This window comes from Copadichromis virginalis, linkage group LG4 (genome assembly GCF_057382275.1).
Source record: "Copadichromis virginalis isolate Kocher_CV1m ecotype Utaka linkage group LG4, C_Virginalis_male_GT1.1, whole genome shotgun sequence".
NCBI lineage: Eukaryota > Metazoa > Chordata > Actinopteri > Cichliformes > Cichlidae > Copadichromis > Copadichromis virginalis.
Window position 1 is genome coordinate 31,585,511 of NC_140621.1, and position 14,908 is coordinate 31,600,418.

Sequence of the window (14,908 nt, forward strand, 5' to 3'; positions counted from 1 at the left end):
ACATATCATACTGAAATAAGAACAACTGGGAGACATCATGTTGATGTTCTCAATATAATCCAGATCCAGACGTCCATCTGGACCCAAACTCAGCCTCTCTCAGGCTGTACAGAAAGACAAGCAAGAAGAGTGAGTTGAGCTCACTCAGCCATCCCATTCTTTCAAAAGGATTTCCTTAACATGAGAAGACACTGCATATATCTGAATCTGCACATGAGCCCAAGTGCATATAGCAACTTGTGTATTGTTTTAAAGCATTTTTATTAACTCTGCTACTGTATTTAGGCTGCCTTTGCTACATGCTTAACTTTAAACTGGCTTTAAAATCTTTAAAAGCCCCTACACTTGGGCTCTCAGTGAAAGAGATGAAAGCTAAACTGGCAGATCATTAGCTCTCAGTGTCATTATCACAGATGCGCTGAGCAACTGCACACAATCTGTACATGAGACTCGTCTTTTGGGCCAACAGCGGGTCAAATAAGGACGAGCGGCGCACAGAGAACATCCCGTTAAACGCTCTTGTGGTGGTTTGTCATGTCTTGTTAAGAACATGCTTTGCTGTAGATAAACTGCACACACACATACACACACACACAGGATAACAGAGGACAGACTGACAGGCTGAAAAACAAAAACACATGATCATGTGGACCTTCTGTCAACATTTGCTTCCTGCCCCACCTCTCCCCCTCTCTTCCTCTCTCTCTCTCTCCCTCATCACACATGCATGGACACACATATTATACACACAAATTCACAGTGGTATGGCCTGACATGCACGGAGAGTAACAAATGGGCAGGCATGCGAGAAAAGAGAGGATAAGAGCTGTGATCGTCCTTGGATGCAGGAGGGAGGCAAGAGGATGAGAGAGAAAGGGATTGAGCAAACGTAGATAGAGAGAGAGAGAGAGAGAGAGAGAGAAGGGAGAGAAGGGAGAGAAGGAAGGAGGGAGGGAGGGAGGGTAAGACGGCATAACAACTACGACATACGTGGACGGAGCCTCTGACTAAGAGATGATGTGAGTGCCTATTTGGGAGAATCTGTACCTCTCCTCTCTCTTTCTCTCCCCCTCCTCCTCCTCCTCTTCCTCTTCCTTCTTCCGCCACTCATCCACCAGCTGTTTCTCTGTCCTCTCTCCGCTTCCTGTCTGCATCGATGCCCACCCACCCCCGTTTGCAAGACCCTCTCATTCATGCTTCGTTTACAGCAAATGTGAGGAGGAGGGGGGGGCGACGCATGTTTGAGTGTGTGCATGGTTTATGTGAGGTATGTGTGTGTGTGCATGTTAGAGGCAGCAAAGAATAGAAGAAGAAAAAAAACAGGGGGTGGGTGAGGTTAGTTAAGTGTGATTTATAGGCATGCGGGGTCAATAACAGCAGGAGGACAGCAGAAGAGGCTCCAGGACAAACTGTACAAACTCAGATTTATTTTTATTACACACACAAGCCAAGTGGATTCTTTACATTTTAAAAAAATTGTGTAATGTTAGATAATTTAATTTGCCTTATCTTTTCATATTGTGTCTAACAATGGTAATACCTTTTTCAGTAATGTGAGAGGCCTCTGTCATTCCCTCGATAGCAGACTTATCAGAGTCACATCCATTTTTATGAATGGGAAATCATGACAGTGATAAATAGGCAGAGTGAATACTATACATATAAACTATAGGAAGTGGAGGAGTGAGGGGAAGAGTGTGTACGTGTTTTTGGGGGCTGTGTGTGAGTTAACTGCATGAATGCTGCCATGCCTGGACTGTATGTGTGTGTTTGTGTGTGCATGAAGCCCCCCCCCCCCCCCCCCCCCCCCCCGCGGAGAAACCCAATCACCTCTTTTTCTCGCTCTCTTCCTAAATGCCCTCAGTTCTCTCTTTCTCTCTCTCTCTCCCTTTCTCTTTTTAAGCCACCTTATTCTCCTTCCTCTCCCCCTCCTTCTCTTTTCTCTCCCTCTCTCTCTCTCTCTCGCTCTGTGTCGCAGTCACAGCGAACCATCTCCATCCCTCACTCTCTCTCCCATTCCTCCTCTCTCTCTGTCTTAAGTATGAAGGGGCTGGGAGTGCTCGGCCCTCTCCCTCTCCCTTTCCCTTCTTCCATTTCTCTCTCCTCCTCTTCCTCCTCCTCTCCTTCTCCTCCTCTCTCGCGGCTCGCGCTCTCTACTGTCTCGCTGGAAGACGAGAAGGAGAAGGAGCAGGAGAAGGAGGAGGAGGAGAGGGAGGGGAGGAAATGGCGATGGGGGCATGCAGCGAGGAGGATCTCTCCCTCTCCCTCTCCCTCTCTTCTTCCTGGCCATCGCTCGGCCCTGTGAATAGGAGCGTCTGGTTCATTTACAGGTACCTGCCATGGCTTTTTATACCCCCCCTACCCTCTGCTTCCTGCCTCTCTTTTCCCCCCTCTTCCTCCAGTTGCCGGGGGGGAGGAGATGGAGGGGCAGAGGGAGGGATGCATGCATGTGGACATCATGGATGGCAGGGCAGGATCGATTAGATAGACTGACAGATGTTACAAAGCATGCCTGCAGACAGATGTTTGTGATTCAGCGTGCCTGAGTGTGAGTGTGTGTGATGCATGTGTGTGAAGACGGACGAGTGCTGCTGCTGCACAGCCCGGTGTATGAGCAGTGCAGTCGTTCTGTGTTTCGCTGTATGAACATGTGTGTGTCATCTTCTTTCTCTCTGCTTTGAATCGCTCTCTGTTCTCTCAACTGTTCTCTTGCAATGCTGCACCGGGAGAAGTGACGCTTGCTGCTTTTACTGACGTGCAGATTGATAGCGTGTTTGTTTGCGTGCATGCATGCCAATGTCTGTGTGTTTGTATGTGTGTGCGCGCTCTGGATAGATGGATGGCATGTTTGCTGCTGTCCATCTAAGACAAAAAAAAAAAAGGTAAATGGCAAGCAAATTACCCCCCGTCCCCCCATATTGGCTGGTTGATTGTATATGTTCTTGTGTCCTGTTTGCTGTGTGGCGTGTTTCTGTATGTTTACCAGAATGTACGTACATGTGTCCGTGTGTGAGAGAGATAAAAAAGGGGGGACTGCCGACAGAAAGGAAACAGCGCATGGTGAGGGAGTTTTAAGGATGCACCATGCATTACAAGTTCCAGCTTCTCTCTGACACCTCTATGGAAGCCTGCTTGGCCAAACCTGTTTAATGCCTTGGCTTCCTACCTATGCAGCATGAGACACACTCTACACTGTGCTGCATTGTCCAGCTCAATCGCGTTCTGATGACAACACTGTGTCCTGGGTCAGTGGCTGGATCCTCTGAGCGATGCAGTGCACAGAGGTGTATCTGAGCGCCTGAACCTCTTCCTCCTCATTAAATGAGACGGCAGAAGCTCACAGTCTGAAACCTGTGTTGTGTTCAGGTATCAACTTGAGAAGAAAACAATCTCCAAAAACTAAAAAAAGAAAAGAAAAGTGGAGATTTAATCAGGGATACGTTTAATTAAATCCGCTCACAGGTTTGACAAGCACACATAACTTGGAAATAATGTTAAGATTTTTCTGTAATTCTCTAACATGACCAGACTGCTAACAACAAGTGTTCATGGCTGGCTTCTGTCATTGGGACACTGAACCAAATTCCTTGTGTACAACTGATTGGTAATTATCTGAATAATAAAACTTGCTTGAGCAGTTTGTTGACCAGCATGGTGAAAGATTCCAAAGATGAGTAAAATTAGGCTGCATTTGCAGTAGCTTTTAAATGGGCAGGTTTTTTTATTGATGTCCAAAGAAGTCACATGTCGATAAACTAAGTAAGTGACTTTTGATCGCACTCATCTTCCACTGACTAACTTTTAATTAAAAATGTAAATAATTTAAACTGTTTGGTTCTTAAACTTTTGATACAATATTCCACATTTCTCTGCATTTTTTATTTTTATTTATTTTATTTTTATTTTTTTATATTCCCAAATACTGATTGATTAATAGCTCTGGGTTTGGGCACTCATAATGCATCATTTGTTTTCAGAAATAAAAGCCTCAACTTTCAGAGCTTATTCATAGGGGTATATCATAGATGTAACACTTCTTGAAGGATCTTTTTCTGTAGTGTTACCTCTCTTCTAAAACTTGAACAAATCTATGAAAACTTTGTGATCAGTCATTTATTTTTTGGCCATTTGTAAAGATGCCATATTTAAGCTGCTTTAACGTCTGCAAGCCACTTTGCAACCCTCTCCACTGCTTCTCCTTATCATTGCTGTAATCACATCTGTTGTCATCAGTGCCTCCTCTCTTCTGTTCTCTGGTCTCACTGCAGCTGCTGCTTTTGAAGATTACAGCCATGCCACTTAATATAAAGGACTGCAGATGAAATAAAAACCACCTTTTGACTATAAACCTTTTCAGTAAAGAAATAAGTTACCTGCACATAAGTCAATGACTTGTTGCTTATGTTGTATGTCGAGACAGAGCAGGTTAACCCAGCGTCAGTCTGATGTCTGTGTGCATTTAACAGTTCTGACAGGTCATATTTTATAGAAAATGTGCTACGCTGTGCAATTCTATGGATGAATGCGATTTTTGCTACTGCTCATTCCTACCTTATTTTTTTGGTAATTATGCCTATTGCCGTGTTGCGTGCAAAGTCATTAACTTGGTCCTTCATTTGAGATCTGTGCTGGGTAGCAGAAATGGACAGAAACGGATGAGAATAACAAAGAGACACAGCCTTGGCACAGATAGAGAGGCTCTCACAGCTTGTAGAGTACCATGCACTCAATGGACTGAGAGAAAAAGATCAAGAGGGGGAAATGTGATTAGAAAAAAAAGTTACTGTATGATTAGAAGTTTGGAGAACAAGGGCAAGAAGCCAATATTGAGAGCTTTATGGAAAGGCCGTCAGGATGGAAAAATGTAAAATAAGGAAAAAGCCAGTAAAGAGAAAAAGAGAGCGGGATGAACAGATGGAGTGGGTTGGGACTATTTTGGTGCACGGTGGGATTATCAGCAAGTGGTTACAGTATGTTACAGCTGAAACGTGTTTTATGTATATACCTCTCTGACTCACTTGGTGACTGAGCGGTTGCTTGTATGGCCTTTTCATTCATAACAACAAGCTTTGCATACCTCTGAGGTTGTGGTGGACCTTAGATTGTCTCATATGTCTGACCTCTGTGCTAACAGGACAACAAAAGCGTCTGGTTATGAAAATATAATGCACAAATATGTAGTATCTAAATTTGCTTGCCCTTCATGTTGTGAACCACTGTGTTCAGTGATGTAAGAAGTGATTATATTGTCTACATAAACCATTATAAAGAAAACAGCCAAGGTTTTAATAACCAGGAAGTAGGGCTGCCACAAACGATTATTTTGATAGTCGACTAGTCACCGATTATTTTTGCGATTAGTCGACTAATCAGATCATCATCCATTGGACGTACAGCGTACAGCTTATTGCACCAGCAGCATCTGGTCTTATATAACTATCATTAGCTTACAGCTTGAAGTGTTTGTGCTAACTAAAAATAAAGACAAGATGGTAGTTTATTAATTTTTAATGAAATTTGCAGATTATTTCGGTGAAGTTTAATAAACTCCTTGCTTTCTAAAATATAACAAGACACCGGAGTATATTCTCCAGCGTCTCACACTTCTGACAATCAGCTGTCTGCTTGACAGTTTTAGCTGTGCAAAAACTATAACTTTAATCTCAGCCAAACCGATTTACTCAGGAACAAATAAAATACTAAAGAAAGCCAAACAATAACATTTTTAAGTTATCTAAGTGACTTATATATATGTTTAACCTGACTAGCGAAAGACGGCGGTGGGTTTGAAAACGATTTGCCGGGAGTCCGGTGTTCTCACGGCTCTAGTTAGCCTTGCCCCCGCCTAGCTAACGAGCTAGTGGGTAACAGACGTCTCCGAAAACGTCGGAGCGCTTTTGAAAATATGCGGTGTCTTGATAAACTGAGCAGATATTTGAGGTTTACACAGCTACATTCAAGCCTGAAAATATGTTAAACGTTTATTTTGTGCCCCAGAAAGAATAATAAGAGTAAAGTTAAAACTAACTAGCTGCTGCCATTGTTGACAACTGCGCTATGAATTCTGGGACACAGCTTCTTCTTCTTCGGGGTTTAACGGCAGCTGGCATCCTTGTACATGCAGTGCTGCCATCTTCTGTTTCAGTCCGTTATTACACTCTTAAATCCTACTACCGGTACTCATTCCTGCGTCCTTTGTGATCTTACAAAGCTTCAAACGATGCGTCGACTATTAAATTAGTCGTCGACGATTTTAATAGTCGACATAATCGTGACTAGTCGACTAATCGTGGCAGCCCTACCAGGAAGTATCAGAAGGGAAAAAAGTACTCGTCGAGAAAAATGTCCGGTGATTATATATTAAAATTTTGGAGTATTGTGTGTTCAGCACTGCTGGCTGATAAATCATCGTATCTTTGTCATCACAAAGTAAATATAAAGACAAACACTGAAATGCAATGACTGTGAATAAAAGTCCTTTTATGTACTTGTGTAGTTACCTCATACCAGGAGGCTCTGGGTTCGAACCTGCTGGGATCTTTCTGGGTGGCCTTTCTCTTGTGTTGGGCACATTGGTGATTCTGAATTGCTCTTTGTTTTGTGTGTTTTTGTATGTTAGCCTATCCAGTGTAAGCTGGCCTTAGAGCTATTAGTTAGCTTAAGCATAACTTTGTTTTCTGTGTGTTGTCTTTGGACATACATGGTGTTGAGAGAGTTTCTGTAACCATAACTGTAAAGAGTAAGTTTAAAAGGAAATGCTGTTATACTTGAACTTCAGTAAATGCACTTCTATCACACCTCAGGCTGCTTACACTCCATCTGTGCCACAGCACAGAACAGAAAATATACTATACTATATGAGCCGCACCTGTGAGCATGCAGTGCCTGTTCTCTGCTGTCAGTGACTAATAGTTTACCATTACATAGCTTGGCTCTGGTGTGGACCTACCCAAATTTCCCTGCGTCCAGTTCTAGCTGTTGCTGAGGCAACAAGCAGCGCCATAGAACTGTATATAGCATCTCTGACTGAGGTTCTGGTAAAAACTGGCTCCATGCTCGCTGTCAAAAAGCATACACGAAAGTGAAGCGCAAAAAGACACGATTCTAAGTCATCACTGTACTTGTACTGGCATAGATTGCAATTTAAAGGTGGTTAAAGTTTGGCTAAGATTAACTAGTTTTAGGCTGGAACTACAATATTCCAGGAATAAACCTTTACCTTTGATCCCTCTCTAATGTTTTCAGGAGCAACATATTTCAGAGTATATAAAATGCCAGTCACATTAGGCTTTATATTAGATCTGCTATAATTTTAAGCCCCTTTTATAGCTACCTTGGAAATATAATGAATGACAAACTCTGAAGTCTTGGAGGTGGACTTTTCTGGATGTTAGACTTTAAAAACATAAATAGGATGCTATGATATAATTTCATTTGAAAACAAATTCTTGAGCAGATATTAATAATATCAAAAAAATCTAAGCTGAAGTATAACCTCATACAGAGCACCTGTTTCACACCCATACACAGCTGATAGGAGTTTCAGGTGATGTAACCGCAGGGGGGAAGTTGGAATCGTGAAGACTGGACTGGAGTGGTATAGTTGAAAAAAGGTTGATGTGATGTGCTTTTCCAACCATCATCGTGAATGAGCAATGATGTACAGCACGTGTCTAACCATCATACTCTGTGTCTCCTCTGTCTCCTCTCTGGTAGTGACTATATAATCAAGGAGAAGACAGTGCTTCTGCAGAAAAAAGATAGCGAGGGTTTTGGCTTTGTCCTAAGAGGTGCAAAAGGTAAGACATGAGCACGCTCACAAAACCTTACTGAAAATACAGTATCTTACACGCAGTGCTAATGCAATCTCATATTGTCACACCATCTTCAGCTCAGACTCCTATCGAAGAGTTTACCCCCACCCCGGCCTTCCCTGCCCTGCAGTACTTGGAGTCAGTGGATGAGGGAGGTGTGGCCTGGAGAGCCGGTCTCAGGATGGGGGATTTCCTAATAGAGGTAGTGATTATCATTATTTATTATTTATTATAGTCATTATTTACCAGTGAATCTGATTTCCAAAGTCAGAAAACTTGATTAAAATGCTATATCTGCAACTGAATCACCATGAAAATCAGCAGATGAGGAGAAGCAATCTAGACAAGTGTGAGTGTGAATAAAAAGACATTACAGTAGACTACTTCTGCCCATTTCCTGGTTTGTATTTTTATTCTGTAGTTTGCTAAAGTAGCTCTATAGTTAAATAAAAAGGTCATTATTTGTCTTTTACTAAGCTTTGGTGCAGATCATCAGTTTTCCTCTTCCTTTAAGCCAACTTTCATTGACATCACACAGAATCAAGAGTAGCAAAAAACAAAAAGTTTGAAACAATTCCTTGTGAGCCAAAGCTAACAAAGAACAATTTTTATAAATAGTGATGTGTAGAAACTCTAAACTACAAGTGCTTAACGTTGTCAACCATCTGGTTCATTGACATGCTGTAAATGAAGGGGAAAGTTATAAAAATGAATTTTCTTAAAAGAAAGAAATATCTACACCTGTGTTGTGCCCCAGGTCAACGGTCAGAATGTGGTGAAAGTTGGTCACCGGCAGGTCGTCAACATGATCCGGCAGGGTGGTAACAGCCTCATGGTCAAGGTTGTAATGGTAACCCGCAACCCTGACATGGAGGAGGGTTCAAGGAAGAAAAGTAAGAGTCTGCTTTCTTCTTCCTGGAGTGCCATCCTGTTCTCATTCCTAGGGTGTCAAATTTGACATTGACAAAATGTCACTATTTGACACTTACAGACGACTGCGCAAGATGTCCTTTGCTGTGGCACACAGGTCTATCATAATGCATAGATAACTCTCTCACTTCCAGCTCTCGCAGAGCCATGTTTAATCACTGTGTAGGCATCATTTGTCAATTTGCAGGGTTAATGTTTGAAGAAGTATATTTAAAGCAAAGGCACAGTCTAACAGAGCTAACCGAGAAGTTTTCTGTGCCTAAACCAACCAACAAGTGAAAGCTCCCAGATGGGAAACACGGTTCAACTACAAATGAGTTTTAGTTCATCTTTAGATTATTTTGGGTTTTTTTTACTGTAGGAAGTCAAAGTCCTAATTGTGGTTAAAATCTGACTAAATAACCAGCCCTACCAGACACCCCACAGATGGTTGAAAAACTGTGATGCAGCACAAACTGCCATCATCTGAATGGACAAAAACTGTGGTCTCACCTTTAAAAACACTCTCTAAAAGTGTTTGTATAATTTTCCTGTGCAGGCTTGAATCATATGCTGGCTCCCTAAATTGGCACTCAACCATCATAACCAGTGCCAAAGGACATCTTGTGGATATCTCAGTGATGCCAGCGGCATCTGACGGGACGGCAGTATACGGGATGAGAACACGTTGGTGTTGGCTGCTGTTGATGAATTCTGGTCTTAATTGAACCTTGTTCGTGAACAGCTTGACTGACCACTGCTTCCTTTTCTCTTCACTCTCCTCCAGTCCCCCAGCAGAGTAAAAGGCTGAGCACTCCAGCTATTGCCCTGCGGTCCAAATCAATGACGTCAGAATTGGAGGAGATGGGTAAGAAACTAGTTTAAACCACTGTTTTTTTTAAAAGAGATGAATTGAAACAAGTAAGGGGAGCTAGGAAGATGTAGACAAAGAAGCGGGGTGCTGTACTGGGTAGAAACAGATTGAGGTGGTGTTGAATGATAGGACAGTGTGAAACCAGAGTTGGGGGTTGTTAAAGATGCTGTAAGTGTGAAGGAGAGTTGAGCAAGGGCTAAATTTAGATGGCAAGACAGTAGTGAGGAGAGAGCGCACTTATTCAGTGATAGAAACTAGCAGGAAAGAAGATTGGCTGCCGCCATGGATGACAGTCTCAATGCATTTCACTGTTCTTTCAGAGGTTCCACACTGTCACTTCCAGCACCCCCACTACAGGTAACCCCACCCAAAACGAGTGTCGCCATCTACCCTGTGATCCCTCTCTCACTGCCCGCTTCTCTTGCCTCTTACCCCTTGCACCCCTTACTGCTCCCTGGCCCCGCCCACTTAACCCCAGCACCCACAGAGTAGCCTACCAGCCCCTCTGCTCGCACTCATGCTGACACTCAGCAAGCATTTGTCGCCAAGGTAACACTGAAACTGCAAAGGTATCACCTGAACAGAGTTTGCGGGTGCTACATGCATCAGAGCGAGGTGTCTGGTCTTAATACATCTGTGAGAAAGTTGCAAAATAGCCACTCCATTTTTTAATTAATTTATTTTTTTGTTGAAAATCTCTGTTATTGATTTGGAAGAAAATCACACCAAGGATAAAATTATTGAGATGAGTAATTTTTGAAAAAAAAAAAATTGAAAGAAAGAAAAAAAAAACTTTGTTCCAGGTCTGTTGCTATGGTGACTGCATTATGTGTGGCTATGCCATCTCTATTTGAGGCAAAATAGTGGGAGGAGAGTTGCTGATCAGAACGCTGGCCAGTATTTTACTGCTGATTGGGTTATATCTTCCAAGCACTTAAAACGCTCTGGTTCTGAGCATGCCCAGTTAACGGCTAATAATATATGAGAGCTGATGACATGAGAATAAGTAGAATGATCAGCTAGGCTTTGTTAGGTAGTCTCAGATCTGTTTTTATAAACTCTTGAGCTCCTTGCATTGTTGACCCATATGTGCTATCCAGAGCTATACACACTCTTCTACATGATGTCGCTGCATATACACTCTCCAGGGGCCAGTGTCAAAAAAATATCTGGGCTTGTTTTAGTGGTTTTACCTAACATGCAAAAGATCCCTGGTTTCATCCTGGCAGGAGATGCCCCCTCTGGGGCGTCCAGTTTAATCATTTTCAAGTAGCTTGTTCTTCTTATTATTCTAGTCTTGTCCAAATCAGGATCAGACTTGATGAACCTGAGTGTAGAGATTAGGCTTTTGCTTAATTCCGCCCCCATCTCCCCCCCTCACCTGCCCTGTTTTTGTGGTGTGATCTCACCTGACCACCCAAAGCATGAGCACCCAGTCTGACACACAAGTGCAGGTTTCCTAAACCCCTTAACCCACTTTCCTACTGTCCCAATGCTCACTATAGACTCCTCAATCCTACCAGTAACACTGTATGTATGATCTGATCCTTACAGTTTCACTCCAAGCAACAAAAGTCTTAATGCACACACAATAATAGTCATATTAATATTGTTGCTTTTAGTACTGTTCACCTAGCAAGTGAAGGATTCCCTTCCTGATGCAACTCCAAATCCATTTGGGGTTGCATCAGGAAGTGGATTCTGTATAAAAATATGCTGAGCTACCAAATGTGGCGACCCCTTATGAATGAGGGAGGAGCCAAACTAAGCTTAAGAAACATACAAGCATATGCTGCATAATTTGTAACCACTCTATTGTATATCTTTTTCACAATTCCTAACAAGGTATCTGCATCGATATTATCTATTTATGTGTTAATTTAAAACAAGAAAAATCTGTCAAGCCTTATATACTGTTATCATATGATCATACCGGGTTTTTGGCCTGAAAACTTCGTGCCCAGCCAGGGCAGAAGAAAGTCTTTCCACTTTGGAGTGGTTTTTTAAATGTCTCTGGGCAACTATTCTGAAACTCCTGTACTAATTAAGTGAGAATGTATCCATAACTATAACACCATTGGCCACTGGGACATAAAAACTGCATGAAATTTGATGAAAAAAAGAAGTTTAGATTCAGGCTTGAAAACTTTGCCCCAGAATATTATACTTCTGTAGAAAAGTTGCACGATATTATGACTTCACCAACAGCAGAGCACTCAAGTTATAGATATAGTAAGCCAAGAACAATGTCAAAAAGTGCATTTACGACATCTTTGCTTTGATAACAAGGAGCTTTACCTTATGCGAGGCAACTAAATCTGCCGTGAACCTCTGCTGTCTGCATGTGTCAGTATAACAAAATGAATATCATAGTTGAGTCCCAGTTCGACTATTTTATTGGCTTATTCTAAGGGCAGAGGTGGGACAACCGCCATCTTTGGGGTTACAGTAGTCTCCCATGGGTGCTGTTCACTATACTCCATGGCGATGCTTAGCATGTAAATCTAATCTCTCTTTATCTAAAGTCTGACTCAATATAAAGTGCATTCGTCCTTTAATAACCAAAGTTGAGATCTGGTTTCTTCATTTGCACTTGAATCTGGTTGCTTGTGCCTCCTCTACTAAATCAAGGTGAGAGGAGCACAATGTGTGATGAAGCCATGTCAGCCGCTGCCATATGCTTACTCTAATGCATTAGAATTCATTTAGCTGTGATGCTTATTAAACTATCTCACCCCTGTCATTGGTGCAGTGTCCCGGTTCAGCTAGAAGTCATGCTGCAAGATAACAAGGGCATTAAAACCAGAGTGATCCTGCGGTGCACTTTATTCAACAAATTGTTGTTTTCTTGACAGTAATTACATTCAAGCTTTGTTTAAATATGTTTGGACACTTGTTTCAATAAAAATATGGCTTATTTTGAAAAGATGTGTGCAGTGTAGATTTTGTGAGAGATGAAACAAACACAAGCACAGAAACCCTTCATAGCTGGTTTAACCATTGTGCATTAGATTTAATTGCTGTTTAATCAAGCTCAATAAACCACACATTATGAAATATAACTGCTCGAGTATGAGTAGCGCAGATGAGCACCCCCCCCCCCCCCCACACACACACACACACGCATACACATACACAAACTCACTCAAACCAGCGAATGCTAAGGGTCACCTTTAATTCCTCGACTTTCCTCCTGCCTGTTCACTCGGTTAACCACTAACTCTGCTTTTCTTTGTCTCCTTTGTCCTCACTCCCCTGCTGACGGGATCTTAACCATTTCACAGTGGAGAGAGGTGGGAGTTGGCTTCAGTCTGCTTCCAATAGTGTGTGTGTTGGTCAGAGCATATTGTATGTGTGTACAGCATATTTACTGTAACACTAGTGTGCATGCTTTAGCCGTCCTAAAGCGTGGGTGTGATGCACGTTGTTTTACATCGAAGATCGAAAAAGCTTGGAGAGGTGACTCAGTTTGTCGGGCTCTGGGGAATATGATTAGTATTCACATTAACAACGCTATTGCACTTTCAATCCTGCCAAAACTTAAGTCTCCTTTTGTCCTCCTTCCAGCTGCTACCCCTTGGAAAAAAAAATCAGGTATGCTCTGGTGCACTCCCGTTTAAGGCATTGTATTTATGTCTGTCCAAAATGACTTGGCACTCACCACGCAGTGTCTTACCGAGCTTGTCCTGCGTTTCTTCCTATAGAATTCGAATCCTCACAAGTTACCGAGAAGAAGAGGACAGTCTATCAGATGGCTTTGAGTAAGAAACCTCGTGTCTTTCAGCGGATGTTTCCTGAACCTCTTCCTCTCTTTCTCATCCACCTTTGTCAAGTGTGGCCCTTCCTGCACATTGTTCCCTTCATTTTGTTGCTGTCCATTTTTCTGTTTCATTGTCGTATGTTCCTTTGTCTCTCTTGCTCTCTTTCTTTCTGCTTCTCTCTGTCTGTCTCTTTCCCCCTTTTTTCTTCTCTCAGATAAACTCGATGAAATTCTTGCAGCAGCTCAGCAGACAATCAGCACCAATGAGGCGCCGGGGACACGGGGACAGGGGCCAAAAAGGGACAGGGGAAGAAGTTTCTATGGCAATGAGGTGTGTATTGTGCTGCAGTAAATTTACGAGTGTTCAGAGATGTGTGTGTGTGTGTGTGTTTGTGTGTGTTTGTGTGTATGTGCCAACATGGCTACCATAAAATGAGATAAAAATATGTGGGATAAAATTTCAAAGAAAAATATGATAGAAGTAGTTTTAGATAATAGCGCGGTAAAGTGTGGTCAGTTGGCCTTTCTCAGTATTATCAGGTCACTTAAAACAATGCTTAATCTCGTAAAAAAATGCTATCAATACATTACCAGTTAAACTATGCTTATAAAAGAAGCTTTAGGGCTGAAAAAAATAAATAAATAAACTAACTAAGCTAAAAAACAAACAAACAAAACAAATAATTGAGTGGCCAATGCCTGTTAGAATGGACATATAGGCCTATGGGGAAAGAAGGTCTTTGTCACAAGTATAGACATTCTTCCACATTGGAAAAATTAAAACAATACAGAAGTGTCTAAACCTGCATTCTATCTAACGACCACAAGATGGCGATAGCTGTAATTGACAAAAGACTTCCTATAATATACAAGTCTTTAGGATAGACTAGAAACCTCATATAAACCAATTGCTGATGACTTTATGGTCTTAGTCACTCATTATGCATCATATTGAATAAAAAATGAAGTCTTCTTTGACAATCTTGGTCATACTATGACTAAGCCGAAAGTAGCCAGAAGTAGTATTTACTTTTGTCTATAAATGTTACTGCTATAATCTAAACATGGTCCTACGATGAAAATCTACTAACCAACCATTGGTGCACAACTATTATAAACAAAGCAGATGGCAATAAATGTTCAAAGAAAATAGTTCCTACATGAAACTGCTCACAACAAGTTTTACAATTTATAATAAAATTAACATAACAATATATGGCAAGTCCTGGCAAAAGGAAAAGAACCTTGAAAAAATGGCTGTAGCTAAAGAGAAATTGTGAAAAGAATAGCAGCACATCTTAAATTTTATTTGCAACAATGAGCAGTAGAATGCTGCCACCTGGTGGCGAAAGTTAAGACAAATTCTGCTGAGGATGATTACACAAAGTACCTTTAAAATCATACAAATATTGCTAAGTGAACAAGTGCTGTACCGGTGAAGAAGAACAAAACAAGAAACTATTTGCAGACTTGTTTTAGTCTCATCTATTGTTGTTCCCATGCAGTGTTATATACATGTGCGTCTCATGACTCTCAGGCTTTTGATTTTTA

The 14,908-nt window shown here is 41.7% G+C and overlaps 1 protein-coding gene across 1 annotated transcript in view; it reads left to right on the plus strand.

The window, feature by feature from the left end:
* Nucleotides 1-14,908, plus strand: part of shank1 (SH3 and multiple ankyrin repeat domains 1) — a 108,010-nt gene that overhangs the window by 80,030 nt on the left and 13,072 nt on the right. The window contains exons 16-22 of the mRNA XM_085454920.1: nt 7,717-7,799; nt 7,892-8,016; nt 8,572-8,707; nt 9,511-9,591; nt 13,165-13,191; nt 13,302-13,358; nt 13,573-13,688. Coding sequence (XP_085311046.1) covers nt 7,717-7,799; nt 7,892-8,016; nt 8,572-8,707; nt 9,511-9,591; nt 13,165-13,191; nt 13,302-13,358; nt 13,573-13,688 — 625 coding nt within the window. The remainder of the gene's footprint in view (nt 1-7,716; nt 7,800-7,891; nt 8,017-8,571; nt 8,708-9,510; nt 9,592-13,164; nt 13,192-13,301; nt 13,359-13,572; nt 13,689-14,908) is intronic.